The following is a 27,453-nucleotide window of genomic DNA, read 5'->3' as shown; positions in this document are numbered from 1 at the left end:
TCGTAATAAATAAATAAATAAAAGAGTATAAGTAAAATAGTCATGATAAAGTAATGTCTTATTAAAATAATGTATTTATCATATTGCAAAAATGCATTTAGGAGGTGCATGCCACCTCAAAAATACAATGGCCTTTATTCAAATCCCATGTAAAATTGTTGTCTTTGTTCTTTCCATGTCCGTGTGAGTTGTCTTCTTGGTACTCTGGTTTCCTCCCACATTTCTTGGTTTTGTTGACAGGTGATTCCATATTGACCCTGTGTGGATGTGAGTGTGGGTGTATGTACTGTATAAGTGGACCTTCCTATGGATAGGGTCCCTGTTTCCTGCCATGCCCCCCGTGCTGCTGGGAAAAACACTGGCCTTTTGTAACCCAGAACTAGATTAAGTAAATTTGAGAATATTATATTTTCAAGTAAAAAAAAGGCATTGCCAAACATATGTTTAGCAATTAAGAATATTCTCTACTGGTTCATCATGCCTATACAGTAATAACATTGAATCTTGGAAAACTGTACTTTTTTGCCATTATTTATTCTCTTTGCAAAATATTTTATACAATATTTTAAATTTGCATACATTGAATAGCTTTATTCCAATTTTATTTCATCCTTGATACCTGAATTTACATCATTCTTTATCACTATTACAGTTGTAGCATTTTGAAAAGCAACATTCAGCAATGCATGTGATACTTAAGCAATAATACAACCCCCTTTTTCCTTGAATGGGTTTTTATCTTCTGGAATTCCTTTGACAAGAGGGTCTTCTGCAGTACCAGCTTCAATGTAATCCTTTATTTCTTCACAACATTTAGAAACCTGTATTGAAAATGAAAATTGTTTGCTTTACAAGATGCTTTATTATTTTTGTTTGAAAATCTCTCAGACATCTAGTAACATTCTAAACAAGCTATCAACTTGATGCTAGAACAATGCAAGGCATGGGCTCATGGCAACAATCATGAAAGGAGACACTTGGGAAATTCAGGTTTGCAAGTTAGCTTAACAGAATGCTTGTCAATGCCAAGAAGCTGCTGGTTGTAAAAAAAAAAAAGGTCTAAATAGGCACTGGTAATACATGCAAAGTCAACACAATTTAATTAGAGATTTAATTATAAGATCTGTTACCTTTGGGACTCTGGCCTGCCTCTGTGCCATTGTTTTATAAATCAACATTAAGTTCAACTTTTATTATGTGGATTCTATAAAAGCTTTACCAATGATGTGTTTACTTTAAAGACTGATATTTAGTTGAAAATTGTTTTAAATGAGGATGGTGCAGTGGTTTCCCAAATGTACAATACATCTAATAACTGAATACATGCATTTCTCAAAAGCACATTTTAAACTAATGGCCTTCTCTTGAATAGAGCCTTTAACAACATAATGTTTAAAAACAAACCACATAACCAAATAAACAAACATTAAGAGATTATTATGTAAAATACAATTTTGTTAATGTCTGATTGTTTTAAATACAGAAACAATCATCTGAATATATTTTAAAATTAAAGCAAATATTTTTATGGATGCAGTATCAGCTTAAATAATTAACAGAAGAGTACCCTGGGAGATTTACCAGCATACACAATTTCAAAGCTGCTTCTAACAGAAGAATAAGTCAAGCTGCTGAAGTCTGGACCAACTTACCATGGCCCGTTCAAGTTTGACTTCTTTTTTAAGCTGGTCTACCTCCATTTTGAGCTTATCCTTTTCTGTTAGATCTTCAATATTGATGACAGGCATTTCCTGCAATATAATATAGTAAACAAATATGAGGTTAGGAATATTGTATGATTTAAAGCATAAGCCAGCAATGTGTTACCTGTGGGCATGACATTGCTTTGCTTTCCATCAGAAAATAATTAGGCTACACAAACAATAGTATTTTGTTATAACTAAAACACTTATCTGAAATTGTAGATACTTAAGGAAAGGAAATGAAGATTAGAGAAATGAAATAAAGTAATTTAGGCTTCTACCTGCCAATTTAAAATAGGGTAAAAGTGAATACCTGTTGTAAGATTATATTGATTGTTATGGGTAATATATGCTGTTAAAAAAAAAAAAAATCAGTTTATGCATTTCACAAACCTGTTTAGCCCAAAAATAAGAAACATGAAACCAGATTTAAAAATGGTTGATGCTGATGAGTCTTTTATTATATATAAATATATATTTCACAGTGTAAATATTGCCTTGTAATGGACTGGCACTCCATCAGGGTCTGTTCCAGCCAATCCTGGTAGAATAGGCTCTGCCCCCATAAATTGGTCTGATAATTGTTTTAATTATTGAGGCAAAAATTATGCATGTTATATGCTAAAATTGTTGCCACTTAAAAAATACTGCTTTGTTAGTTTATATTCAAAAATGAAAGTACCTGGTGTCTGTTCTGAAACACATTACATATTCATTTATTGGCTATTTATTTTTCACTACTCTGTTATGCCTATAAAGATTATTTAGAATTCATAATCAGATTTCAAAGTAAGCACAAATACTCCACTCTCACACTTTTATTAAAGATTTTAAAATTAACACAAAAATTGTTTCCTGTTTGGGTATTTGCTCCAAATTGCCTACAAAAGATACTTTAGGCTTTTCATCTGTTTTGTAGACACCAGCTCTTTCCTGGCTAAGGCTGTTGTGGGGATAACTCGAAAAAATATAATTTCTGTGACCCTCAAATATATGAATTATGTTACAGAATAGTTAACAAAAATATAAATAAACTGTTTACATTCATAAAAAATTGACACTGAAACTTACCAATGCCTAAAGGAGCCACTTTCTGTGCGTTCAAAAATCCTTTTTGTCTTTCTGGCACACTGGGACGGATTTTTAAAATACATTCCTTCTTCATCTTGGGTTTTAAAGTAATCTGTATATGTGTCCTAATCCGCTAATCTGATTAACCATATATGAAAAAGACGCACTAATTAGAGTTAACACTAAACGCAGAGCAATCATTTTTCTTTTCTTAACCGATATTGCCTACGAATATAAAGAAAATGATTCTAAATAGCATTTAAAATATAAGTGTCTGAGTGTGGATTCCGTGCGATGGTTAGTTGCCATTTACAAATATTGCTCAGTCTGTGGTTTGTATTACACTTTGAAGAGCTAATTAGACCGATTCGCAAAAGAGGTTGAAGGATTTTGCATTAAGCATAACAACTTTTCAGTAAGTGCCACTTTAAATGTTATATATATATATATATATATAAATAAACTCTGTTGCATGTGTTTGTAAAGTCAATTAAAATAATCTATTTATTGATAGCAGAAATTCACATTTTACTAACTAAAATGTATTAATTCGCAATTGCGGATCACGTAACACCGCGACAACATATTAAGATATAATTATGAGAATATAATCATGTATTCATATTTGAAAAGGATCTAACTAAATGCGATCATCTTAATAACGGAACATAAAAACAAGCGACTTTCATGACTAATGTCTATTAAGGTAATCAACAGTAAACTATCAGTATTCTAAAGCCTCTATTCAGGAACAAACACTATTGCTAGAGAGAAAAAAAAAACTAATGATAAGTTTCGAATTGATCTAACATGAGTAATCGTTCATGTCTCATATTTCGAAGTTCGAAATGTAATTAGGACAAATATTTCCTTTTAGCTCCTTCTCAAACACACAAACACACACACATATGTGTGTTAGGTTGGATGGGTGTATATATATAATATCCATCCATCCATCCCTGACCTGTTGTTGTTCAGTTCAGATCAGCACCCCTGGGCGGAAGATAGGAACGACGCCCAGAAGAGACGCTTTATTGCAGACACTCTCACACACATAGATTCTACGTTTCATTTTAAAATATATTTTTTTAGCATACAATATAATTGTTCAAGCATGTAATTCCTGAGCTTTTCGTAGAATTAGATTGAGTAATAATCTGAAAACGCTGCGTTTTTGCAAGCACTACTGGCAGTATCTGTTGGATTCTACAGTAGTTATCACTCTGAGCTGTTTACGTGCACGCGTGTGTTAATTAATGGAAAAAAAAAACTTTCACCCAAACTTACGTCACCAGCCGAGTCCTGGGGTTTATCCCTCACGTCACATTTAATAAATATCTCCCCCTTCCTTGGATTAGGTACGTGTTCTCTATCAGTAAGAAAGCCTCCTACGCCGGACGGGAAAACTCCGCGCAAGTGTTGTCTTAACTTTAGTTTAGGAAGTTACAGCAGCAGTTTTTATTGCCTCCAGTTTCCATTGCTATTTTCCTTAATGCCATCTGTACTGATCCAATTTTTTTTGTATCCACGAAAAATGCGTCACATTCTTTAAGGTTATATTATTCATTTTTCTCATTAAGTTAGTATTTTATTCGGCCATTTCGTAGAAATGGTAGGTTTCCGTTTTCCCATTTTTGTTTGCCAAATGCGTTATTTTCAACAGCTGTATGTATGGATCGGCAGTCACGTCGGCGCAGAACTCCATTCATAGACGATATGATTTCGGTCGGGTAATTGCCGCATGTCAGTAATTATTTTCTTCGAATTATTAAAATAGAAGTACAAGGCAACTAGTCTTATTTATAGGCTTCTTATGTTTAATAACTTAGTTCAATTGCTTGTTTCAGAATAAGAAATTCTTTTGGATAAAACCTTGTAGCCAAATGAGGTCCTCCGGGACCTTTTTTGTTTTCTGAAAATTTAACTAACCGTGAATCTAGAGATTGTCCTGAATCAATAAATGCATGGCACGTGTATTTGGTTATAGAGGCAAACCTCAAATTATTTGATGAAGAAAAGACACAGAGTGCCTTGCAAACGTATTCAGACCCTTGTCCAATTTTACAAATCCCTAAGGTTTTATTGTAAGTGACGTTTTCATTTAAAATCCAAGCAACTCATTTTTTTTTTAATGTGACATTATTTTTATTTTAGACGAAAGCACTGAGAAAAAGGAGCTGTTTGCATATTTAGGCAATCATCAAACCATAATGTTTTGCAGAGACACCTTTTGCAGCAAAAACAGCTGATTGGCACACTTTTTGAGAATAATTTTGGATTATTCTTCCAGACAGATTTGTTCCAGGTTGTTCAGTTAAATTGGAAGATGCTCATGTACTGTAATTTTCAAAGAGTGCCACAGATTCTCAATCAGATTGAGATCAGTGCTTTGACTGGGCCTTTTTCACCTTCTAGATTTTCAGTTCATGAATTAATTCCTTACATAGAAATAGTTGCCATAATAATGTTATATATGCATTAATATGATCTAATATCAATGTAAAAACATGCCTTTCCTCAGGCTGTGTCAATGACTTAATTTAAAACTAACCACATCCAGGATTCACTTACTGTCATCGAAAGTGACAGGGATTAACATTAGATTATCCAAAATATTTCCATTGCATTGCTACAATGCAGGTTTTTGAATTTTTGAAAGGTATGTAAAGAGTAAAACTTTGCACAGCATCATGGAAATGATTGCCAGACAAATTTTCCATTAGCATAAACAGTATATAGAAATTGCCCTTTTTGTTTCTTCTGTATCTTTTAAATTAGAACCTCCCCAAATTAATTTCCTTCAACAATTGTGTTCCCAAATTTAATCGTGACTATCAGCAAATTCTCAAACCTTAAGCATACTGTTGATTACCTCCACTTTTCTGTATTCATCAATAGGAAAGTGATTGAACAGCATGAACAAAAATCTGACCACTTTTGACCTTTTGTACAATCATGTTCAAGTTTATTGTTATGCTTACACAATACAATCAAATGTTTATTTGTATGTCTCATGTCTCCCACAGACTTGTGACAGTGGTACATTAGCAACAGCAAATGATGAATAAAAGACCAAATGTTAAATAGACCATTAGAGTATGTATGTATGTATATATACTGTGTATGTGGGTATATAGATAGATAAGATATTTAAATAGATGTGTTTGAGAAAGAAACTGCATATCACCACTGGAAAAGGCTGGGGTTGCCAAACTAGTCATCCCTGTTTAATTGCAACTACAAATATATAAAAAGTCAATGAGAATTAGGATTGCTATATGCACCAATAGAAATGAATTCTTAAAGTAAGCTTGACATCAGGCTATGCAATGGTAGTAGTGCAAAGAAGGAACTCTGTCCTGCGATAAGTTCAGTGAAAGACTGCATCCCTCCTTCTGGCAGCAGCGGGATTTGTAGGTCGGGGACTGGAAGTGGTGGAGTCAGTTTCCCTCACTAAGCATCTTTGCTGTTGCAGTGCCTCATCTCGACCCAGAGCGGTAATAAATGCCTCAGATGAGCCTGGAGAGTGGTCCACAGAAGTGCATGTGTGGCTATATAACTATGTACACATGTTGTACAGTATATTAAAAATATTCACGAAAAACATACAGCTATATTATGGTGTTAATGAGTGGTGTTTGAGTAGTCTTGGAACCTAATCGTAAACACTATTCCATAAAATGTGCTGCTGACTGTGCTATGCCATATTGACAATGCAGACTGTCTGGGCTCTTTAATAATACTGTCTTCCTTTCTAAGAAGTAGGCGATATACAGTATGCATCCAAGTAGAAGGGAACCATTTTCCAGTATACTCTGCTGGCTTCACCACTCTGCCGCCTTTTGTGACCCTGACCCTGCAGAAAAAGCATATACAGTAATCTGCCTTATCTGTACAGCCATCCATTCCTTATGGAATTTGATCAATCCAGTTCAGGGTCACTGAAGCTGAAGATAATTCCAGTAGCACTGAACAGACACCACCTCTGGTTGTGGCACCAATCCGACAATGGGCATGCTTGAGCACACATCTACACTACATCACTACACCATATGGGACCATTTTAAAATGATAAATGAATCTACCTGCAAATCTTTGGGATATGGGTGGAAAATGGGAGTATGAGGACAAAAACAGATCTGAACAGAGGAAAAATTTGCATGCTGCCTACAGACAAATTTTGGGCAAATTTCGGGATGCAGCATATATATAGTAAGACCCCTGGCACTTGACAAAACCCCCAACAGTACTGTGCACTAAAACTCTGTTAAAACAGGCAGGAATCAGTTGTCCACTGCCAGTTCAACTGCATGTTTGCAGGTTCACCATGTAATGTGTCTGTCATCCAATGGCTGATGCGTGGAACATTTAAAACTGGCTGCTGACTTGGCCATGTGCTCACGTTCTGTTTTCTCTCTTGTGCAGTAAGGCTTTCTGTTCTTTTCATCTGAGAAATGAGCTAATGCAGGACAACAACTAGCATCACTGGTTACGTGCTGTGTGTGATTAAGTGACAGCTCCCATTTGAATAAATGCTTTGAGAGTGAGCCTGTCTTCACAACAATAAGGCTGATTTTCTCAGAAACCTGGACTCAACTCCTTCTCTCTTGTGTAAGTCTGTGACCCTGCGTATATATATATATACTGTGTACAGGATATAGCGGGTTGGATAATGGATGGATGGATGTACATTTGGGATAGTGCTTAATATGAAGGCATTACATAAAGGTTACTGTTATACATCTGTTCTATTTTTTTTTTTCAGAGTAGGTCACATCTTTCAATTGTGCATTGAAATTCAATTAAGCATATTTTTAAAAAAGTGTGTGAGGATCTAGGCATCTCCTTTCAGACCAGTTGTATCCAGTTCAGGGTTGGGTATCCTATCTCTACAGTAACCAGCACAAGCAAGGAACTAGCCTTAAAGGGTATATTTCAACATCACTTGGGACACAGAGACCCAGTCATGCACTCGCTCATAGTGAGGTAACTTACAGATGCTAAATGACCTAATGGTATGTCTTTGAACTGAGAGAGGAAGCAAACGTTCCTGACGGAAATCAGTGCAACCAGAGGAAGAACATACAAACCTCACAGAGAAGGATCTCCTATCTATAACTGAGCCTGGGGCCAAATTCCTCTGAAGCAGGAGGAGTGTGCAAATGTACCTCACGCTTATGAAAACAATAACAAGGATTGTTTTGGTCTGCACTGTTAATGTCACCAGTGTACAAATGGCTGAAAACCAAACAGAAAGATTTGGTGAAACAATAGGGTCCCTGTCTATTTTGCAGTTCAAGTGTTTCAGCAAATAGTAGTACAGCAAATCAAAATGTTTTATTTTGTGTTCAACTATACTTTGAAAAATGCTGTAAATTCTATAATTTTCAAAGTTTTAGAATAAGAATTGTTAATTGTGGTCAGAGAGGTCTTCTTTCTAAAGATGATTTATCTGGTCCAGTGTAATTGACTGAAACAACATATTTGTACTAATATTAAGTATTATCTATCTATCTATCTATCTATCTATCTATCTATCTATCTATCTATCTATCTATCTATCTATCTATCTAGTGAATGCTATTTTAAAGTGCTTCATTTATTTTTACATTTGATGAACTGGCTGATTTTAGTGACTTGTTTTGTGTCACAGAGTGAAATAGTGGCAGTGAAACTGAGATTAGTGGTTATACCAGGATTGATATTCCTTATAAAATTAAGAAATTGCATTTTTTCTTCCTCCTACTTTAGCAGTAACTTCTTTGACACAAAATGGAGGTCACTTACAGTTACCAGCAGGTGCTTCAAAGAACATGACTAAAAAGCACATCTTGTCCAAGGCTGTTTATTTGTTAGCATCAATTTAGATGTGTACACAAGTAAATAACACCAAACTATGCAGTGATCCTGTAGATAAGCCAGACAGTTGGCATATGTCTGTTTTTCTTCACTCCCTTGTCCTTATTCAGCAGAAATTCAGTGGTCTACAGAGTGATAAAAGGATTTACTTGTAGCTGCTTCAGCTTATTACAGATGATGTCAGACTGTATGCTTTTAAGTGCTGAGAAGTCAAATGAAAGTATTCTTACAAGGAACCAGAAGAGATATTGCTGTTTACTCCATGAAACCGTTTGTTTTTTTTTTCATTTTGTCAAATCTGTAAGAATTTTGCATTCCAAAAATAAAATAATGTTGAATATTAATGGTGCTGATTAATACTGAAATGATTCTTCTTGCTTGTTCTTTTTATAAATGGTGAAAGTATGGAGCCCTTCTGGCTATTTTATTATTTTTGTTCAGTGTTTTTTACTGAGTGCCAGCTTAGAAAGCAGTAACAAATTCACATTGTAAAATACAATTACAAACTTTACAAGGTAATGAAGTATGTAATGCATACACATAAAAACAGAGACTAGATTAAGCAGCAGTAAAACAAAGCAATTCCAAACTGAAGAACACAGATGGATTCTAACCTTATACTTTATATTTATGAACATTTATCATTGATCTGTGGCTATTTGACAACAGAAAAGAGGAAAACAAAATCTCCTGTCAGCAGTATCCCTGAACAACAAAAAAAATGTCCGGTTTTTCCGCGGTCAGTACTAATCTTAAAGTTATATATATATATACTAGACATTAAGCCCATTACAATAACAGGCGCTAGAACAGTAGTGCATAAACATTAAGAGGAACAGTCTATATTAAATGTCAAGGGACCTTGTATGTGACTGTAATATGCGTCACTGTATTGTGTGCGGGCGGCATGGTGGTAGCGCTGCTTCCTCGCAGTTAGGAGACCCGGGTTCGCTTCCCTGGTCCTCCTGGTGTGGAGTTTGCATGTTCTCCCCGTGTCTGCGTGGGTTTCCTCCGGGTACTCCGGTTTCCTCCCGCTGTACAAAGACATGCAGGTTAGGTGGATTGGCGATTCTAAATTGTGCTTGGTGTGTGGGTGTGGGTGTCATGCGGTGGGTTGGCGCCCTGCCCGGAATTGGTTCCTGCCTTGCACCCTGTGTTGGCTGGGATTAGCTCCAGCAGACCCCCGTGACCTTGTGTTCGGATTCAATGGTTTGGAAAATGGATGGATGGATGTATTGTGTGCCTTTAATTTTCTCTCACAGTAATACTGGTTTGTATTTCCGTAAAATGCCTGTAATTTACTCTGACAGTAATACAGTGGAACCTCGGTTCACGACCATAATTCGTTCCAAAACTCTGCTCGAAACCCGATTTGGTCTGAACCAAAGTAATTTCCCCCATAGGATTGTATGTAAACACAATAAATACGTTCCAGACTGTACGAACTGTATGTAAATATATATATTTTAAGTTTTTAAGCACAAATATAGTTAATTATACCATAGAATGCACAGTGTAATAGTAAACTAAATGTAAAAACATTGAATAACACTGAAAAAACCTTGAACAACAGAGAAAACTTAACACTGCAAGAGTTCACGCTATAGTGCTATGAACCGCTCGATAAAAAAAACTTTTTTTTAATGAGTTTTAAGCACAGGGAAAAAAATGAACATTTGAAAAATCCGTAATTTAATAAACAACCAAGAAAAGTAACATTGCAACAATGCACGTGTGCGTGTGTGTGTGTGTGTGTGTGTGTGTGTGCCTCCGCCTCTCTCACGCACCTGTGTGTGTGTCTTTCTCTCGTGCACCTGTGTGTGTGTGTCTCTCTCTTGCGCCTGTGTGTGTGTGTGTGTGGCACCTGTGTGTGTGTGTCTCTCTCTCTCACGCACGCACCTGTGTCTCTCTCTCTCTCTCTTAAAAGGGAATGAACAGGGAGAGGCTGAATACGTGAGGCCCTGCATGCGCACTTCACCAGAAGACACACACACACAGACACCTGGATGCACACAGGGGTTTTATTAAAGAGGATATATATATATATATATATATATATATATATATATATATATATATATATATATATATACACACACATATATATATATACACACACACACATATATATATATATATATATATATATATATATATATATATATATACACACACATAGCATTCGAAGTCTGAATCACTATCTGATTATATGGGTGATTTACCTATCAGGTAACACGTGTGGTTGGTCTGCAAGTCGGCAAACATCCGCCATGGGTTCCCTCTCAGTTGCGAGAAGCAGATCATAGAATGTTACATAGTTAACTGTCAAATAATGCAAAGAGTACACAACACTTGTTTCGCCCTTATTTTGGGCTCATATATATATATATATATATATATATATATATATATATATATATATATAATATACACTGTATATATATTTAATACCAGTGACTGACAAAAAGAAATGTACCATGCACTGCTACTATTCAGCAACATTAAAGAGAGTATACCAGACTAAAGCAACTGGAGTGTTTAGCTTGGCTTATAAAGCTAAGACTGAAGAAACGCTTAATGCGTGAAATCTTTAGTAGGCCAGCATCATGACCTTGTTATGTTTTCTGCAGTCTGTATTCAGTGGTATGTTCAGTTAGGTAAGTAGGGTCCAGTCTGTTGTCACATATGCACCTCAGAGGATCACCTTTCTGGCTCATCAGAAGTAAGCACTACCATGCTGGTACACCAGGGGGCTCAATCACTGACTGTTTGGTGTGCCTGTTATTTTGGTTTCTTATTATTTCAGTATATAGCATGCCAACATTTCATTAGGATTCTTGCATTCCCCTCGGTCGACGACACCATTTAAAACCAAGCTGGTACAATATACACTCACCTAAAGGATTATTAGGAACACTTGTTAAATTTCTCATTAATGCAATTATCTAATCAACCAATCACATGGCAGTTGCTTCAATGCATTTAGAGGTGTGGTCCTGGTCAAGACAATCTCCTGAACTCCAAACTGAATGTCAGAATGGGAAAGAAAGGTGATTTAAGCAATTTTGAGCGTGGCATGTTTGTTGGTGCCAGGCGGGCCGGTCTGAGTATTTCACAATCTGCTCAGTTACTTGGATTTTAACGCACAACCATTTCTAGGGTTTACAAAGAATGGTGTGAAAAGAGAAAAACATCCAGTATGCGGCAGTCCTGTGGGCGAAAATGCCTTGTTGATGCTAGAGGTCAGAGGAGAATGGGCCGACTGATTCAAGCTGATAGAAGAGCAACTTTGACTGAAATAACCACTCGTTACAACCGAGGTATGCAGCAAAGCATTTGTGAAGCCACAACACGCACAACCTTGAGGCGGATGGGCTACAACAGCAGAAGACCCCACCGGGTACCACTCATCTCCACTACAAATAGGAAAAAGAGGCTACAATTTGCACAAGCTCACCAAAATTGGACAGTTAAAGACTGGAAAAATGTTGCCTGGTCTGATGAGTCTCGATTTCTGTTGAGACATTCAAATGGTAGAGTCAGAATTTGGCGTAAACAGAATGAGAACATGGATCCATCATGCCTTGTTACCACTGTGCAGGCTGGTGGTGGTGGTGTAATGGTGTGGGGGATGTTTTCTTGGCACACTTTAGGCCCCTTAGTGCCAATTAGGCATCGTTTAAATGCCACGGGCTACCTGAGCATTGTTTCTGACCATGCCCATCCCTTCATGACCACCATGTACCCATCCTCTGATGGCTACTTCCAGCAGAATAATGCACCATGTCTCAAAGCTCAAATCATTTCAAATTGGTTTCTTGAATATGACAATGAGTTCACTGTACTAAAATGGCCCCCACAGTCACCAGATCTCAACCCAATAGAGCATCTTTGGGATGTGGTGGAATGGGAGCTTCGTGCCCTGGATGTGCATCCCACAAATCTCCATCAACTGCAAGATGCTATCCTATCAATATGGGCCAACATTTCTAAAGAATGCTTTCAGCACCTTCTTGAATCAATGCCACGTAGAATTAAGGCAGTTCTGAAGGCGAAAGGGGGTCAAACACCGTATTAGTATGGTGTTCCTAATAATCCTTTAGGTGAGTGTATTCAAAATGGCAGCTAGTGTAGCTCCCACAAAGTGTTACCTTTGGATTGTTAACAAAATATGCTTTTAACTTTTCAGTCCCTTGATGGCAAAGAGGTCATTGTCTTCTGAGATTATTAAAGTGTTAGTGTCTCTAAATATAGTGTAATTATAGTGTCTCTAACATGGAGGTTTTGTCATCGGAGCAATACTAATCCATAATAAGATCATTGCAATTTTAATTATCTTAATGCAACTTGGGCAGCAGAGAAAGATTCTACAAGAAGGAGTAAACTTTGTCAAGTTCAAATTTCAATATGGAATCTGGTCTTTAACCCAGCCCTACCAGGGTAACCATCACCATCCTGTAAATCTCAAATTGATCTGAGCTGGTTCAGTAAGTAAACGGATGAATGGCTGCCTTGAAGGCTGGATAGATGAATGGAATCATGGATAGACACTGATGTTAGAGGCATACAATCTTCATTACACTAAGAAATCAATAAAATAAAAACAAAACAAAAAAGTGTGACTCTCAAAAAACATTGTTGGGAAGCCTGACGTGACTTATTAACCGGCTAACCTGGGCTGCAGCTGTTTTTCAAAGAAATTGCCATGCAGCTTTACTGGCTGATTAAGTCCTCTTTAACCCAAGTTACCTTTATCCCTGAGACAACGCATTCACCCCTATAACTTCACACTCTCCGTCTTCCCCCAATTTTACAGGTCTCCACCAAACTGCATGTAGTGATGAAGGGTGACTGTTGCAAGAGCATTTGGATTGCTGCAGGATTGTTGCACAGTGGTTGATGGTGCTTAAAATGTGTGAAGAAGAACGCAATTTATTGTGTGATAATGTGACATTTGTTCAGAAATGGCCAGTGACAGCGTGATAGATTCTAGGTCTAGTGACAGTGGCCCATAAGTAAACTATGATACCACTTCTGAATGGTCTCACAAGAACGTTGGGCATCTTTCAAAGATGCCATTCACTGATCACCAGGGTGCATGAGAGATGTATCAGATGCTGATGATCCATTTACAGAATTTCAGTCTGTTCATAAATGATAGCAAGTTAGACGTAATTGTGAAACAGCCCAAACTGCACTGCAGCACACACTGAAACCAAATTACTGATATCAGTCACGACAAGTTGCTTTCTTTCTTTGCATTTATTGTTTGTAACAATTCAAAAATCTCAAGTTGAAATGTGCTCAGAAACAAAATCTTCATTTGAAATGAGTGATGGACAGCAGATCATAAGTGAAAAATGTTTTTGCTTGTTTTGTTTTTTTTGAGACTATCCATACACCAACTACATAGCCTACTCTTGCTGTTGTTCTGTACTACCTATTCTGGTAACTTTGACATTACATGCTAGTTTTCCCGTGGTTATATCAGAACAGCTAGCTGAACCTGAACAATGGTTTGAGCTCAGAATCACCATATATGTACAAATGTATGTATCTGTGTGTGTGTGTATATATATATATATATATATATATATATATATATATATATATATATATATATATATATATATATATATATATAAAAGAAATCCACCACATTTTTAGCTTTGCCTTAGCAGTTAAATTTTAAAACAAAGGAAAACGATCAATTATACCCGGAATCTACTCGACCCGTTTACTTGTAATTTTAAGGCTTAACATAACTAAATTCTTGGGAATTGTCGACGCTACGTTGTTTTAATTTTTATTTAACCTCGCTGGTTTAGTCATCTGTGAACCAGCAGTGCCACAGTAAGAACTGGAAATAAAACCACGAAGAAACTTTCACTGAGTGGAAATGATTCATAAACCCTTCCCACAGAAGCTTTGCGAACCGGAAAACCGCTGGGTTTATAAACGCAGCCCAGAGAGAGTGGACGTTCAGATCGCCGTCTTCCGTGCACTAGTGCAGCGATTCTCAAAAGTTATATCGCTAAGCAGGATCAGGATGAAGAAACTCTTGCTTCTTTCCTTAATGTTTGCCGTCTTGCTCTTTTATGTAACGGGGAAGCAAATCTCGGGTAATATTTTGTTTTCTTTCTATGATGTGTGTAAATGTTAAAAATAGCTCGGTATTTTTCAGCAGATCACCACAGTGAGTTTGTCTTGATTTTAATGTGACAAGTAAAGCAGTTAAAGTAAAAAAATGATTATGAATATGTCGCTGTTTGAATATTAAAGGCGTCAAAGTGCTCATTTTATCATCTTCAGATAACCGAGACATCTGTCTGCTTCCCAAAGACGACGGGCCCTGCAGAGCCATTTTATCTCGGTACTATTACAACAGATACACGCAGCAGTGCGAGGAGTTTGAATACGGAGGCTGCGAAGGAAACGCAAACAACTTTGAAACTTTTGAAGATTGTGAAAAAACCTGTTGGATGATTAAAAGTAAGTTGGATTCGGTTCATTCCTTGTTACACGCGGCAGCTGACTGAACCCCAAAACTGGGCGAACACCACAAGTTGAAATGTTTCAGTCAAACTGACACCCACAGTACATCCCATAGGCAATGTTAATTATATTTCTACATCGTTTTTTAAATTAATTTAATTTCCTAGAGCAAAGTAAACTAATTACATTTAGATTTTAAATCATTTTCTAAAATATTGAAACGCTTAAGGAATAGCGAGTGATTCCGCTTCAGATTCCATCAATCTATCTAGCCAACCATCCATTTAGTGGCAGTTTAGTCCAATTTGATGAATCTTTTGCAAAAATGACTCACCAGTTGTAAAAGTAGAAAATCAAACGTGACGTGGAGATTTGTGAATAACATGGTATTTTACATAATCTTTGAAAATCCCGTATGTGTAAAAGTAATGCGTGTTAGATTAACGGACTGCAATAGAGATGAGCGAATGTATGAGTAAATACCTGCCTGGAAGTGCGCCCGGTTTTGGTTCTTGCACTGCTTTGCACCCGGTGCTGTCGGGGTGCTCATCGTCTTCCAGCGACACCCGGCTGGAAAGAAAGGCTAGGAGGTAAATAAATGATTGGATCCTTACGCACGAGTACTCTTGTGGATTGGAAGTTTTATTTGTGCCATTGCCGCAAAGTGAGAGATACAGTAAAACATCGAATTTACAGTATTGTGTTACTGGGTTTACCTCAGCGGTTGCTAGGAAATTGACAGTTTATTCAATCCAATTTAAAGGAATGCTCCTTTCCCCGAGATTTTTGTCTCGGGTGAGACGGTTTGTTTTACAGTTACCGTATAATTATCTGGATGTGTTAATCCACCTCTTAATTGTTTAACTAACAGTTTTATGCAAAAACTGAAGTCTTTGTTAACGTGTTTAAAGACCCCATATTTTAATATAGCATTACTATAGATACATTCTCACAATCAAAAAAAGACAAACTGCTCATAATATGTCATGCAACTTGTGGAGGAGCCTCATTTATAAGGTAATTTGTGTAACTGTATTTTCACTCCCAAAAATTAGATTCACTGTAAGAAAATTCTGCAAACTATGCACAAAATGTACATCTTTTGCTATTCATGCACAACTCAGAGGTACAAAAAAGACAAGAAATAAGAGTCATTTGTGTATATTGTCACATCACTTTAAAAGTATTTTGTATAAATAATGTAAAAGATGAAGTTAGATTTTAAAAAAGGTGTTAATTTTAGTAACCACAAATTTAAACATTTAATGATAAATAAGGTTTTCACTTCCCCACCAAAAAAATGATGCTTTAAAACTGTGTAGAATCTGTCCAACTGAAGTCGAAGTACAAAATAAATGAAAGAAGGTTTTTATGTCTCTATTATCTGTTTCATAATTAATTGTTTTGGTTCATTTGTTACTCTTGATGCTGTGGTGCACAAAGCAGGATTCTAAAGTGAATGGCTGCAGTTATGTATTTATCAGGTTCTTTATACTATATCTATATACTGTACATACTGCACTCTTAAAAGTAATAGTTCTTTAAAGCCATTTTATGGTTCTTTACTGGATTGTGTGGTTCCCTGAACTATCGCTTGACAAAGCACCATTTCATTCTGGGAAGGATTCTCTGCATATGAAGGTGGTTCTTTGTGCTTTGAAAAACTTCTTAATACATTAAAAAGAAAAACAAATCTTTAATGTGTGGCTAGGCTGCCTATCAGGACACTGACAGATTAAGAAAACATGGACTTAGCCTGTGTTATTGTATGCAGCAAGAGTCCATTGAAAATCATGACCCATTGGTATTTCACAACTTTGTTGCCATCTGTTCAAGGTTATTTACTGTATGGAGCCTGTTAGGGATCTAACTAAATAAAGGCTCTTTCTGGAACCTTCATGTGGATGTGTCTTTTGGGAACAAAATATGGTTCCCCTATGGCATCACTCTGCAGAACCACTCTGGCCCCTTTATTTTTAAGAGTGTGTGTATATAATACTGTACATGCATAGTATAGATGCTAATGTTTAATTTATTTGCTGTTGTGTAGACAGCATCTTACAAAATATGTAATACTTTGTATTGTAGCAGTCAGTTTTAACAAAAAATATTGTACTTATAAAATCGCAAATTGTTATTGTTTGGCAGGTTGGCCAGGTTCCTAAAAAATGTATAGCCCAAAGACAGTTTAAAAGTAGTCAATTTTCCCAAAAGACTAGCCCAATGCCTGAGGTAGACTGAATGACACAGTGGTGTCAGGGTGAAAGAGTTAGGTACACCATCAAAGCCCAAGCCGGTTGACATATTTCAGAGTGACAGAGTGGGTATTACACAATGGGAGGTGGGCTTGGAGATTTTACAATGATATACAGTGGGGGAGGGGGGTTGAAAAATAGCCCAAAATACTGTATTCTTTAAAAAAAAAAAAAAAAGTAGCCCAAAAAACCACAACCGCTAAAGCCCATTTTTTCCTTCGGAAGATGATCAAAAATTGCCTAATTGGATGAGAAAATCACGAACCTGGCAACACTGTTGTTTGGGAAACATTTGATTAATTGAATATGAGAAAGGACCAAAGCGTACATTTAAGCTTTTTCAGAATTCAGTGCCCTCTAAAGGACTGATATTCTTGATGGCATATAGTGCATCAGGTTATTATCTCAAATTGCCTAAAGATATTCTGTCTCATCTGTTGCAAAATGAAGCATTCTATACCTTATTGAAAATCAAAAATTTCCCACATTACCAGTTCTTGAGAACTAGGTAGAAATTGCATTAACTTTTTTGTATAATATCATAACATTCTGCAGCTTGCTTAATCCAGTTTAGGGTGAGCAGGAAATGTTTTGGACAGGGTGCCACTCCATTTCATGTCCAATATACACACTCACATAGGGCCCATTTATAACCACCAAACAACCTGATATTTTTCTCTTTGGAGGATGTATGAGGAAGTCTGAATACCCAGAGGAAAACCCAGGCAAGAATATGACCATGCTTTAGAGTGATTTTTCTTTGTATATTTTGCCTACAGTTTTGTTTTGTTTACTTACAAATGTTATTATATTATAGCTAGCAGCACCAAGATTTTTTTAAACTGTTTTCTCTTCACAGAGGTCCCAAAAATCTGTAGACTTGAAGCAGATGAAGGCCCATGTCGTGCCTTGCTAAAAAAATATTTTTATAACTTCACTTCCATGGCGTGTGAACCTTTCTATTATGGAGGCTGCTATGGCAATGACAACCGATTTGATAATAGAGCTTCCTGTCTAAGCTTTTGTAGTCCACAGACAGGTATGTGATGGTTTCGTGCCACATTCCACTCTCTCCTCATTTCAAAACATAAAACAACATGACTTTGATTATCACCACATATATCTGATAGCTGCGTTACTTTTGAATGCTTTAGCTGCATTTTCCTTCATTTGATTTCTCTTGTAAACTGGCTTATAAGACACTGTGCAAAAACATTCAATTAAAGTTCATAAAATATGGCTGTGTTTGCACAAATGTAATTCTGTGTTGTCACATCTCTTTATTCCAACTCAATGCATGCCAGAATGGTCCACATTAGTAACCTATTATCTGGTTTATTTGTATAATTTTTACCCTTTAATCAAACTCAGTAATGCACATTTGGTCTAACACTCACATTGTGTATTCTGTTTCCCATCTCATGATTCTACTTGTTCCATAAGTAACCTGTGCCATTAAGACCCTTTTGAAATATAGTTTGCGTTGAAAGCAGCTGGATGTGATTGTTGTAGCAAAAGAATAATTTATTTCTGTCCATGACTTAGCTTTCTAATGCTTATGTGGATTAAATCTGAAGCATTGCAACTCCTACTAGTTCATATGTGGGTCCAGATTATTGCTCTACTTGTGTTTCTTCCTTATCTGTGTAAGTGTTGCAAGTCCTGAGCACTTTGACAGCTTGGACAATAAATCAACTATACTATTTAGCTGTTGATCCGCCATTAAATATGATTTGATTCTGTAAAGCAATTTTCAAAAAATACAACATTGCAACTCAACATCCTTGTATGTGCACAGCAAATATTCCTCACTAAAAAGCAGTGTCTGGTAAATTATTGTGTGTATATGCCGCATGGTAACCAGGAGCCCCCTCTACCTCCCTGCTGTTCTCATATTCTCATGCCAGTGTCATGCTGCGTGATTTAAAGGTATTGAGGTCAAAGGACATTAGTCATTATGGAGCTTATAGTCAGCTATTTTCTAATTGTTAAGTCAAGATGAGTAAACAGCTTGCAGAAACAGCAGCCCCTAAAGCATATTTATTGCGTATACAGTAAGTAATTCTGGATGTAAGACATTGTTGTCTTAAAGGCCATTAGTTGAACAACATGCACAAAGCAAAACATTTCCCAGTAAAAAAGACCACCCACCAGGAAGCATGAACATAAATCCGTCTTATGTATGCTGTAGTGTATGCAATTTTAAGCAAAATGGACATGTAAATAGTCACCTTTTGAAGTTTTTTCTATTTCAATATTCACCTTTTTTATTCCTCTAACTATATATATTGTGTGCCTTTACTTAAATCCTACCATATAATCAAATTTTAGGGAAGCACTCACAGAATTTGGAGCTTTTCTCATGAGGCAAATTAGCTTTCTCAAATTAAAAACTAGTTCATTGTAAGATTTAATCTAATTCAATTTAATTTTATATAGCACCCTTCATTTACAAAGCTCTGAGTATTGTACACATTTACATATGTTGTTATAAAGTTAAAAAAAAAAATCAATAAAAACAAGACAGAATGCAATAAAACATTCAAAACAATTTGATCAACACAAAAACACCACAAAATACATTCACACTAACATATATAAAATGTAGCTATTACTGTTAAACCTACTGATAGTAATATTATATTATCCATGCATGTGGCACAGTGGTAGTGCTGCTGCAATAAGGAAATTGTGGGTTTGCTTCCCGGGTCCTCACTGCGTGCAGAGCGCTTAGAGTAGTGAGAAAAGCTCTATATGGTATAAATGTAAAGAATTATTATTATTATTATATCTAAATGGTAATTATGTAAATACTGTTATATGTAAGGTTAACTGCTATAAGATCAAGGAAAAGAAAACTCTGTTGTGCTGAGATTCCTGATTAAACAAACATCAGGAGCCCATAGTATTTAGGCAATTTTAAATTGGTATCTTGTGGAGGCTAACTGGCCACCCTGCTTTCCTCTGATCTTTCAGTTCACTTCATTTAAGTTTATTTTTATATAGCACTCTTCACAGATTGCAGGTAAAATATAAATTACATATTTTACAAAATACACAATGTACAGACATGAAAACACAGGTTTGGTCAAACACATACTATAACAAAACAATTTCAGTCTCATTAAAATAATATACTCCTCACAATGTATGTCAGTCACCACTGAGATATGGCCATTTCATAGCGGCAAGAGAACAGGAAAACAAAAGCTCCAGTATGTGTTATCCACTGGAGAAAATTAACCTCTGGGGGCTCAAGAGGAAGCATAACAGACAAAGTCACATTTCTGTGCCCCTCCTGGGCATTCCACTACATTTTAGGATATGGCTCTGCAGAGTGACAAAATTCTTTAATCCATGGATTCTGAGGCTCTCTAGTAATTGTGGTGTCTTTCCCTTGGGCAGGAGAACAGCTTGGCAATATGGCAGTGGCACCAAGTGCCACAGCAGAATATCGAGAAGAGAAGAGAAGGAGAATAGAGAAGGGTCAGTAACGGTGTTCTGCAGCACAGCCTAATATCTGTGATTTTGATGAAATATGACAAAAGTGTGATGATGGGTTTGTTGATGGTGATGCTAAAGTCTGTGGTCTTTACAAGGTCACATTGTAGTACTAGGGTGTTGTACCGTGTTAGCCATTATGAATGTAGAGAAGAGCCAAGCAAAATGACACCTTTTATTGGCTAACTAAAAAGATTACAATATGCAAGCTTTCGAGGCAACTCAGGCCCCCTGTAAAGACATCTTGCCTGAAGAAGGGGCCTGAGTTGCCAAGGTCACATTGCAAAGTCAGGATGATTAACTTTATCTAAGTAGTACCACAGCTCTGGATACCAGAATTGGAAAGTTTTAGTAGCAGTCAATTTCAATGGTTGTCAAAATTACTAAAACCCATTAATTAAAAAAACACTAACCATTTTAAGAAATACAGTATATACTATGCTACATTTGTGAGAGGCAGACAGATCATTTCCAATTCTTGGTAACCTGTACATAAATACTGTGGGTTTGTTTTTCAGCAGCTTAAAATACAACAATTTGAAAGCACCTACACCAGTGAGAAGAGCTTTCAATACAGTGCAGCATGCCATTCATTATGCATGAGACTTGCTAAAGGTTTTGAATGGTACAATGTTACTACACACAGTATGCCTAAGACACCAAAATAATATTTAAAATACACATCATAGATGAGAATGAAATGCAAAGAAGTATTGAAATATGTTTGAGATAGTAAGTGAGGAGGAAATAGTAAAAAATGAATCTTATAGAAGGAAAGACAAGATTAAAAATCTAAGAGATTTTGGGTGCTAAGGTGAAAGTGTGGACTTCAGAGGGGGCTCTTTGCTCACATCTGGTTTCTGTGCCTCTAACCACTGTTGTGGCTGTCCATTTCTTTTTTTTTTTGCCTGATACCAACTAGTCACAACTGTCACAACCCTTTTCTCCCACAGAGTAATTTATTTATGCATTTTTAACAATTTCATCACTGCAGTGGTTTATTTTTATTTTATTTTTTTTGTTTTTTTGTAGGCATTCAGATTTCTGTCTACATATTGGGCTTTCATTTTCTTGTATATTTGAGCATAGCTGATTTCTTACAATATTTCCTTTATTGATAGCTTAAATATCCTCATTTATTTATCGTTTCATTTGCATTGATTCACATCGGGCCCCTATTTTAAACTGCTGCTTTCGTAAAAGCTTTAGGAAGCCATGGCTCTTACCAGGAAGTGTTCGTTCAGACGTTTTGGTTTTGGTATTTTTCGATTTGGTGTTTCACCAGTGTGAGGTTCTCTCTCTTTCTTCTCACCAGTCTTCTTGCAACCCTTCAAAGCTACAAATAGTGAGAATTAGAAGTGAATCTCTCACAGGTCTTCATTGGAAAACCAGGCCTTTGTCTCTTAGTGATTCTAGTGTATTTACAGGAATATACAGTAAGCATTGATAAGATCCTTTTTGTACTGGGGTCTTGGCAACCGATAGCTTTATGCTGAAGGGTATGTTAAAATTAAAATTTTATAATCAGATCAGAAATGAACCTGAAGCCAACACAGGGACTTAGTAAAAACAGTGAAGGTATGTAACAAGTTATAATCCATTTAAGTAAATGAAGATTAAGAGGTGACATGATTGAAGTGTTTAAAATTATGAAGGGAAATAGTACAGTGGATTGAGACTGTTATTTTAAAATAAATTCGTCAAGAACACATTGACACAGTTGGAAATTTATTAAGGGTAAATTTCACAGAAGCATTAGGAAGTTTTTCTTTATACAGAAAACCATAAACACTTGGAACAAGCTACCAAATAGTGTGATAGACAGTAGAACTTTCAAAACTAGATATGATGTTATTTTAGAAGAATTAAGTGGATAGGACTGGTGAATTTTGTTGGGCTGAATGGCCTTTTCTCATCTAGATTGTTCTAATGTTGTAATGTTCTAAGGCGTAGTGGTACAGTAGAATGATTTGAATAGCCTGACACTAAAGCATTCTGGTAGTCAGATGTACTTGATTCAATTGACTGAACTATATTATATTACCCTACACTGTTGCCTTTAGCTTTCCAGCTATAGCTAGAAAAAACAGATCTTGGATAGTTTGGATTTGTGTCAAGTAAAGGTTAGATCAAGCCGAGAAACCAAAATATGAATTTAATGTAGATCATACTTATGTTTAAGCATTTTGAATTGTCAACTTGTCAGCAAAAGTTGTTTAATTGGAGTTTAGGGTCTCAAGGACCACAGGCTGTGATGGCACTATATTGAATGCAAGGCAGGAACCATCCCTGGACAGGACACCTTTCAATGAGGGCACACAATTATGGACCAGTTTAGAGTTACCACTAGACCTAAGTTTTATGACTGTTGGAAAAACACAAAGGAAACTGGAAGAAAAAAGAATGTGGACAGAATGAGAACTGAGGAGAACTGTCTTAAAGTCATTACCATTGTTACATGTTTGCAAGTGCTATATGTAACCCATTAGTGATAAATATCATAGAATACCTTAAAAATCATGGTACTGCACTGCTCAGTTTACCTCATTTTCGACATTTATTAGCTTTTTGTCTAGCCTACGTGACAGTCATTTTATGATTATGAAACTAAGGATCTCATTTTGGCAGCTGTACACATCAGTCATGTCTGTGGCAGCAATAAATACATCACAGCCTTAAACAAACATTAAAACAGTAATCACCACCCCAGGATACTTGTTAGGTAAAAAAGTATAACTAATGTCCAACAGTTTTTTTTTTAAATAATATCCAATGGGATGCTCAGGGCTGTGAAGAAAGGAAGAAAAAAATTTGACGGGGCAACTGGCTAAGCTAGAAAAGCCCAGAACATGGCCGATAAACTAGTGATGATTATCATGATGGGGCATTTTATTGTGTCCTTTTTTTTTTTAAACAATAATTATTGCTAAAAATTCAGTGCTCTGCACAGTCATGCAGATGTGGAAAGACAATTTTAAACACAGTTGTTGGGATTATTCTCTATTAAGGGCGAGCTAGGTTCTGTTTCACTGTTGCACTTTATATGACTATCAAGCAAATTTGGTAAAAGTTACATATATGTTCATCTGCTGCAAATAAAGTAAAACTAAGTTCTAAATTCACCACAGTTTAGTGTCTAATTACATGCTTAACTCACATTTTGTGCTGAGGATAAGTGTGCTGTATACTGAATATAACAAATCTAATGAAGTGAAAGGTCTGCTTACTTTTACTGCACAGTGACGAGATACATTTAATATTTTAAGCAGAACAGTAATAAAAAGTAACTACTAAGCATAAATTTAATATATTATTACATTTCCATTTCTTGTTATTCGGTAGTTTACCCACTTATATGTTGTGAAATGAATAGCCTCGACACACGAAAAAGGTTTGAGGCAGCGACCCATGTACTTGACCTTGGCTGCAAAAAGGCAAACTTTTCAGTACAATAGAGTAAAGAGTTGAGTCCAAAACAGAACTGATCAACGGAGGGAGGGAGGTCAGAGGAATAGATGTCGTCTTTGGGGCCGGGGCTGGAAGTAATGTTCTCAGAGCTGAACTGGAAGTGACGTCTTTGGACCTGGGTAGAATTTCCCATGTCTGGTCTGCAGGGATAAAATAAGAAGGTTTAGTGCACTCATTCCATTCCCCTGCCTGGTGTGGAATCCCCTTCTTTTGGTCCCTGTAGCTGGCTCCCATATTTATGTGTGTGACAATGGTAAAAGCATTCTTGTGATGGGGCTGCCGGTGTCAGATGGTGTGGTGTTGGTGCTCTTAGTGTTGCCCTTACAGCAGAGCTCTTTACTAAAATACGCGTATAGTGATAAATGCATTCTTTTGTATCAGCCTAACATGTCTTTTATACTTTGGTGAAATGACAAATACATTTTTGTATAACCCAAGCTGAATGTACTGTGTATTCGTTTTTTTTCTCTATCTCTAGAAATTCCTTCCATCTGTGTTGGACCTGCAGATCCTGGTTCTTGTTCCGCATCTGTTAGTCGATATTACTATGATGTAAAACTTAAGGCATGTAAGGAGTTCACATATTCTGGATGCGGTGGCAATTCAAATAATTTTCCTTCAGCTGAATCATGCACATCCATTTGTAAAAAAGGTATGTACTCTATTTTGAATTTAGAAAAGTCATAAGTAATAGTTTGTAAGATGTAAGGACAGAGACCGTCAGTGTTTTGGGGCACCCTGAGGCAAACCCTGTATAATAGAATGTATTAATTCAAAAGAATTGAGTGAAAACACATAAAAATAGTCTTCTCAGATGTGAGCCCTAGATGGTTGGTCTTTTGTTCATATGGCAGCCATGCAGAAAGAGGTGAGTCCAAGTGGATGGACACCGAAAGTGAGGTAGGTGGAGGAGAACTGTCAACTGAGTGAGGAAAGATGGAGAACATTAACATACAGTGCCACTCTCTGTTCCTGAGCACTTAAACTGTCTCCCATGTGCCCACTTTATTATTCTCTTATCTTGCCCTGCTGCTATGGGGACATTACATATATACTCAGTAATGTGGTAAAGTAAAATGTATTTTCTAAAAGTACAGTATTCTGTTGTAAAGGAACTGTTAACAAGCTTTTTATGATTGACATAGTTACATCTGTCAACATAATAAGTGTATTTTTAGTTCATTTACTTTATGATTTAATCCTTGTGTTTCAGGGCGGATGAATAATAAGATGAATTTGACAACAATGAAAATTAGAAGGAAAAAGCTCCAAAATGACAACTAAACTAAAAAAAAAGGCTAACCTGATATCCATAAACAATGAAGTTGAAAGCAATGTAAGCAAAGTTGGGTGGCATTCTATATTGAACTGCAGGATATAATTGTGGTATAAAGTGTCTATTTGTTTAAGGACAAGATCAGACTACTCACTGGTCGATTAAATTGGTTATGGTTGAACTGCTTTAATGAGTTGTACACTACTGTTTTATTATGGTTTGTATAAGTGTTTAATATTTCACTAAAACACATGTTTAACCTCATGCTACTGAAAAGAATAGGCATAAAATAAACACTTGTGTTGTATTGTTTAAATAGTAAATGGATATTAAATTTATTTAATGCGTACTGTAAATATTTGAAATATGAACTGTATTGTACATTGTGTGAATGCTGTAAGGATAGACATTTTAAAAAAACTTGCTGTAAACAATGAGTATGTGTTTGCTGGAGTATGTTGTAAAGCTCTTGTGTCTAGGTTCACTATTTTTGTATACTATTTTTACTATATATTTATGCTTCTAACACCCATTTCAATAAAGTGATTATGTAATATTTATTTTTAGTAGTTTCCTTTTAATGCTGTGAGTACTAATTCAATTTAATATAGAATAATTACCCAATGAATTTGTAATTTATGATACTGGGGGTACATTGAGGTCTTAAAAATAAACCCTAATAGGAAATTCAGTTCATGTGTAAGTGTCCATGTGCAAAATATATCATTTGAAAAAGTAAAAGCTATACTAAAAACTGTTAAAAAGTATTGTTAGATATTTGAATATTCGTCCACTTTAACATTTATAGACACCGATTCTGTCAATCTTTGATCATAAACTCACAGCACAGACTCACTTAGGGGGCACAATATGGAGTGATTCTGGTGTGACTGCTGGCACCTTAGCCTTTTCCATGGAGTTTATTTGTGTTTTGCTGTGGTTTCCTCTGGTCACTCATGATTTCTGACCCTGTCCAAAAACATGCTACACTAATTGGTACCTCTAGTCCGGCCTGTGAAATGGTGTGGATATACCAGATAAGAGGTATGAGATAAAATTGAGTCACATGCAAGGTTAAATCTTGTCTTGCGCAACTTGCTAGTACAGAAAACATTGAGCTATAACCCTGTACCAAATTAAGCCGATGAAGTTAATTCAGTTCATTTTTGTAAAGTGTTCTTCACTGTGTGCACGTTTATACAAATACAAACTTTAAAAATGATTAATTACATAATACGTACACACAGATTTCTTTAAACACACAGTAAAACAAGGTAGTTTGAAACTAATTAACCGTCTTACCGTCTCAATTCACTTGATTTAACCTTCGGGGTTTTTTTTTTTTCTTTTCCTTTGTGTTTCCTCTTTATACTCTTATGGATACAATGTTCTAATTAATATCTATGGAGTGTCAATGTGGAACAGTTGACCTAATCAAGTACTCAGCTTCTCTGCACAATGAATGCTCCACAACCGCAGCCACAGAACCTCAAGTTGACAAACACTACCCAGGATATATTGTTCTATTTCATACCACACAAGGAAACAATACTTTTAAGTACACCTTCCCTTTACACACGCTTGGAAGAATGAAATAGTTTTGAACATAGGGGGACCACCAGATATACAGTTAGGTCCATGAATATTTGGACAGAGACAACTTTTTTCTAATTTTGGTTCTGTATATTACAACAATGAATTTTAAATGAAACAACTCAGATGCAGACTTTCAGCTTTAATTCAGTGGGTTGAACAAAAAGATTGCATACAAATGTGAGGCAACTAAAGCATTTTTTAACACAATCCCTTTATTGCAGGGGCTCAA

General features: G+C 36.1%; 2 protein-coding genes across 5 annotated transcripts; one reads left to right on the top strand and one right to left on the bottom strand.

Annotated features, from left to right (window-relative positions):
- Positions 1-515: 515 nt before the first annotated feature.
- gngt1 (guanine nucleotide binding protein (G protein), gamma transducing activity polypeptide 1) lies at positions 516-15,699 on the bottom strand. 3 transcript variants are annotated; one of them, XM_039736615.1, is made up of 3 exons: positions 15,612-15,699; positions 1,653-1,751; positions 516-821 (listed from the first exon to the last, which is right to left on the bottom strand). In XM_039736615.1, the coding sequence occupies exons 2-3, from the start codon at positions 1,746-1,748 to the stop codon at positions 696-698; spliced, it is 222 nt and encodes a 73-aa protein (XP_039592549.1). In that variant the 5' UTR covers positions 1,749-1,751; positions 15,612-15,699; the 3' UTR covers positions 516-695. The 3 variants fall into 3 exon arrangements, with proteins under 3 accessions (XP_039592549.1, XP_039592546.1, XP_039592547.1); XM_039736612.1 differs by lacking the exon at positions 15,612-15,699 and adding an exon at positions 4,062-4,359; XM_039736613.1 differs by lacking the exon at positions 15,612-15,699 and adding an exon at positions 2,775-3,232.
- Positions 14,518-26,188, top strand: tfpi2 (tissue factor pathway inhibitor 2). Of its 2 annotated transcripts, XM_039736610.1 has the most exons (6): positions 14,518-14,755; positions 14,946-15,125; positions 18,243-18,422; positions 20,789-20,869; positions 24,831-25,004; positions 25,566-26,188. In XM_039736610.1, exons 1-6 carry the CDS (start codon positions 14,533-14,535, stop codon positions 25,634-25,636), a joined length of 909 nt encoding a protein of 302 aa, XP_039592544.1. In that variant the 5' UTR covers positions 14,518-14,532; the 3' UTR covers positions 25,637-26,188. The 2 variants fall into 2 exon arrangements, with proteins under 2 accessions (XP_039592544.1, XP_039592545.1); XM_039736611.1 differs by lacking the exon at positions 20,789-20,869.
- Positions 26,189-27,453: the final 1,265 nt, after the last annotated feature.

The sequence above is a fragment of the Polypterus senegalus genome, chromosome 15, assembly GCF_016835505.1.
Source record: "Polypterus senegalus isolate Bchr_013 chromosome 15, ASM1683550v1, whole genome shotgun sequence".
Taxonomy (NCBI): Eukaryota; Metazoa; Chordata; class Cladistia; order Polypteriformes; family Polypteridae; genus Polypterus; species Polypterus senegalus.
Note: the sequence above shows the minus strand (reverse complement) of the source record. Positions and strands in the feature narration are given on the sequence as shown.

Excerpts from the sequence above, each read along its gene's own strand:
- gngt1 (XM_039736615.1), bottom strand. The coding sequence starts at position 1,748 with ATGCCTGTCATCAATATTGAAGATCTAACAGAAAAGGATAAGCTCAAA. Across the intron at positions 822-1,652 it reads TCAAACTTGAACGGGCCATG|GTTTCTAAATGTTGTGAAGA; the intron begins GTAAGTTGGTCC and ends TTTTCAATACAG.
- tfpi2 (XM_039736610.1), top strand. The coding sequence starts at position 14,533 with ATGATTCATAAACCCTTCCCACAGAAGCTTTGCGAACCGGAAAACCGC. Across the intron at positions 18,423-20,788 it reads CTTTTGTAGTCCACAGACAG|GAGAACAGCTTGGCAATATG; the intron begins GTATGTGATGGT and ends TCCCTTGGGCAG. Across the intron at positions 25,005-25,565 it reads CACATCCATTTGTAAAAAAG|GGCGGATGAATAATAAGATG; the intron begins GTATGTACTCTA and ends CTTGTGTTTCAG.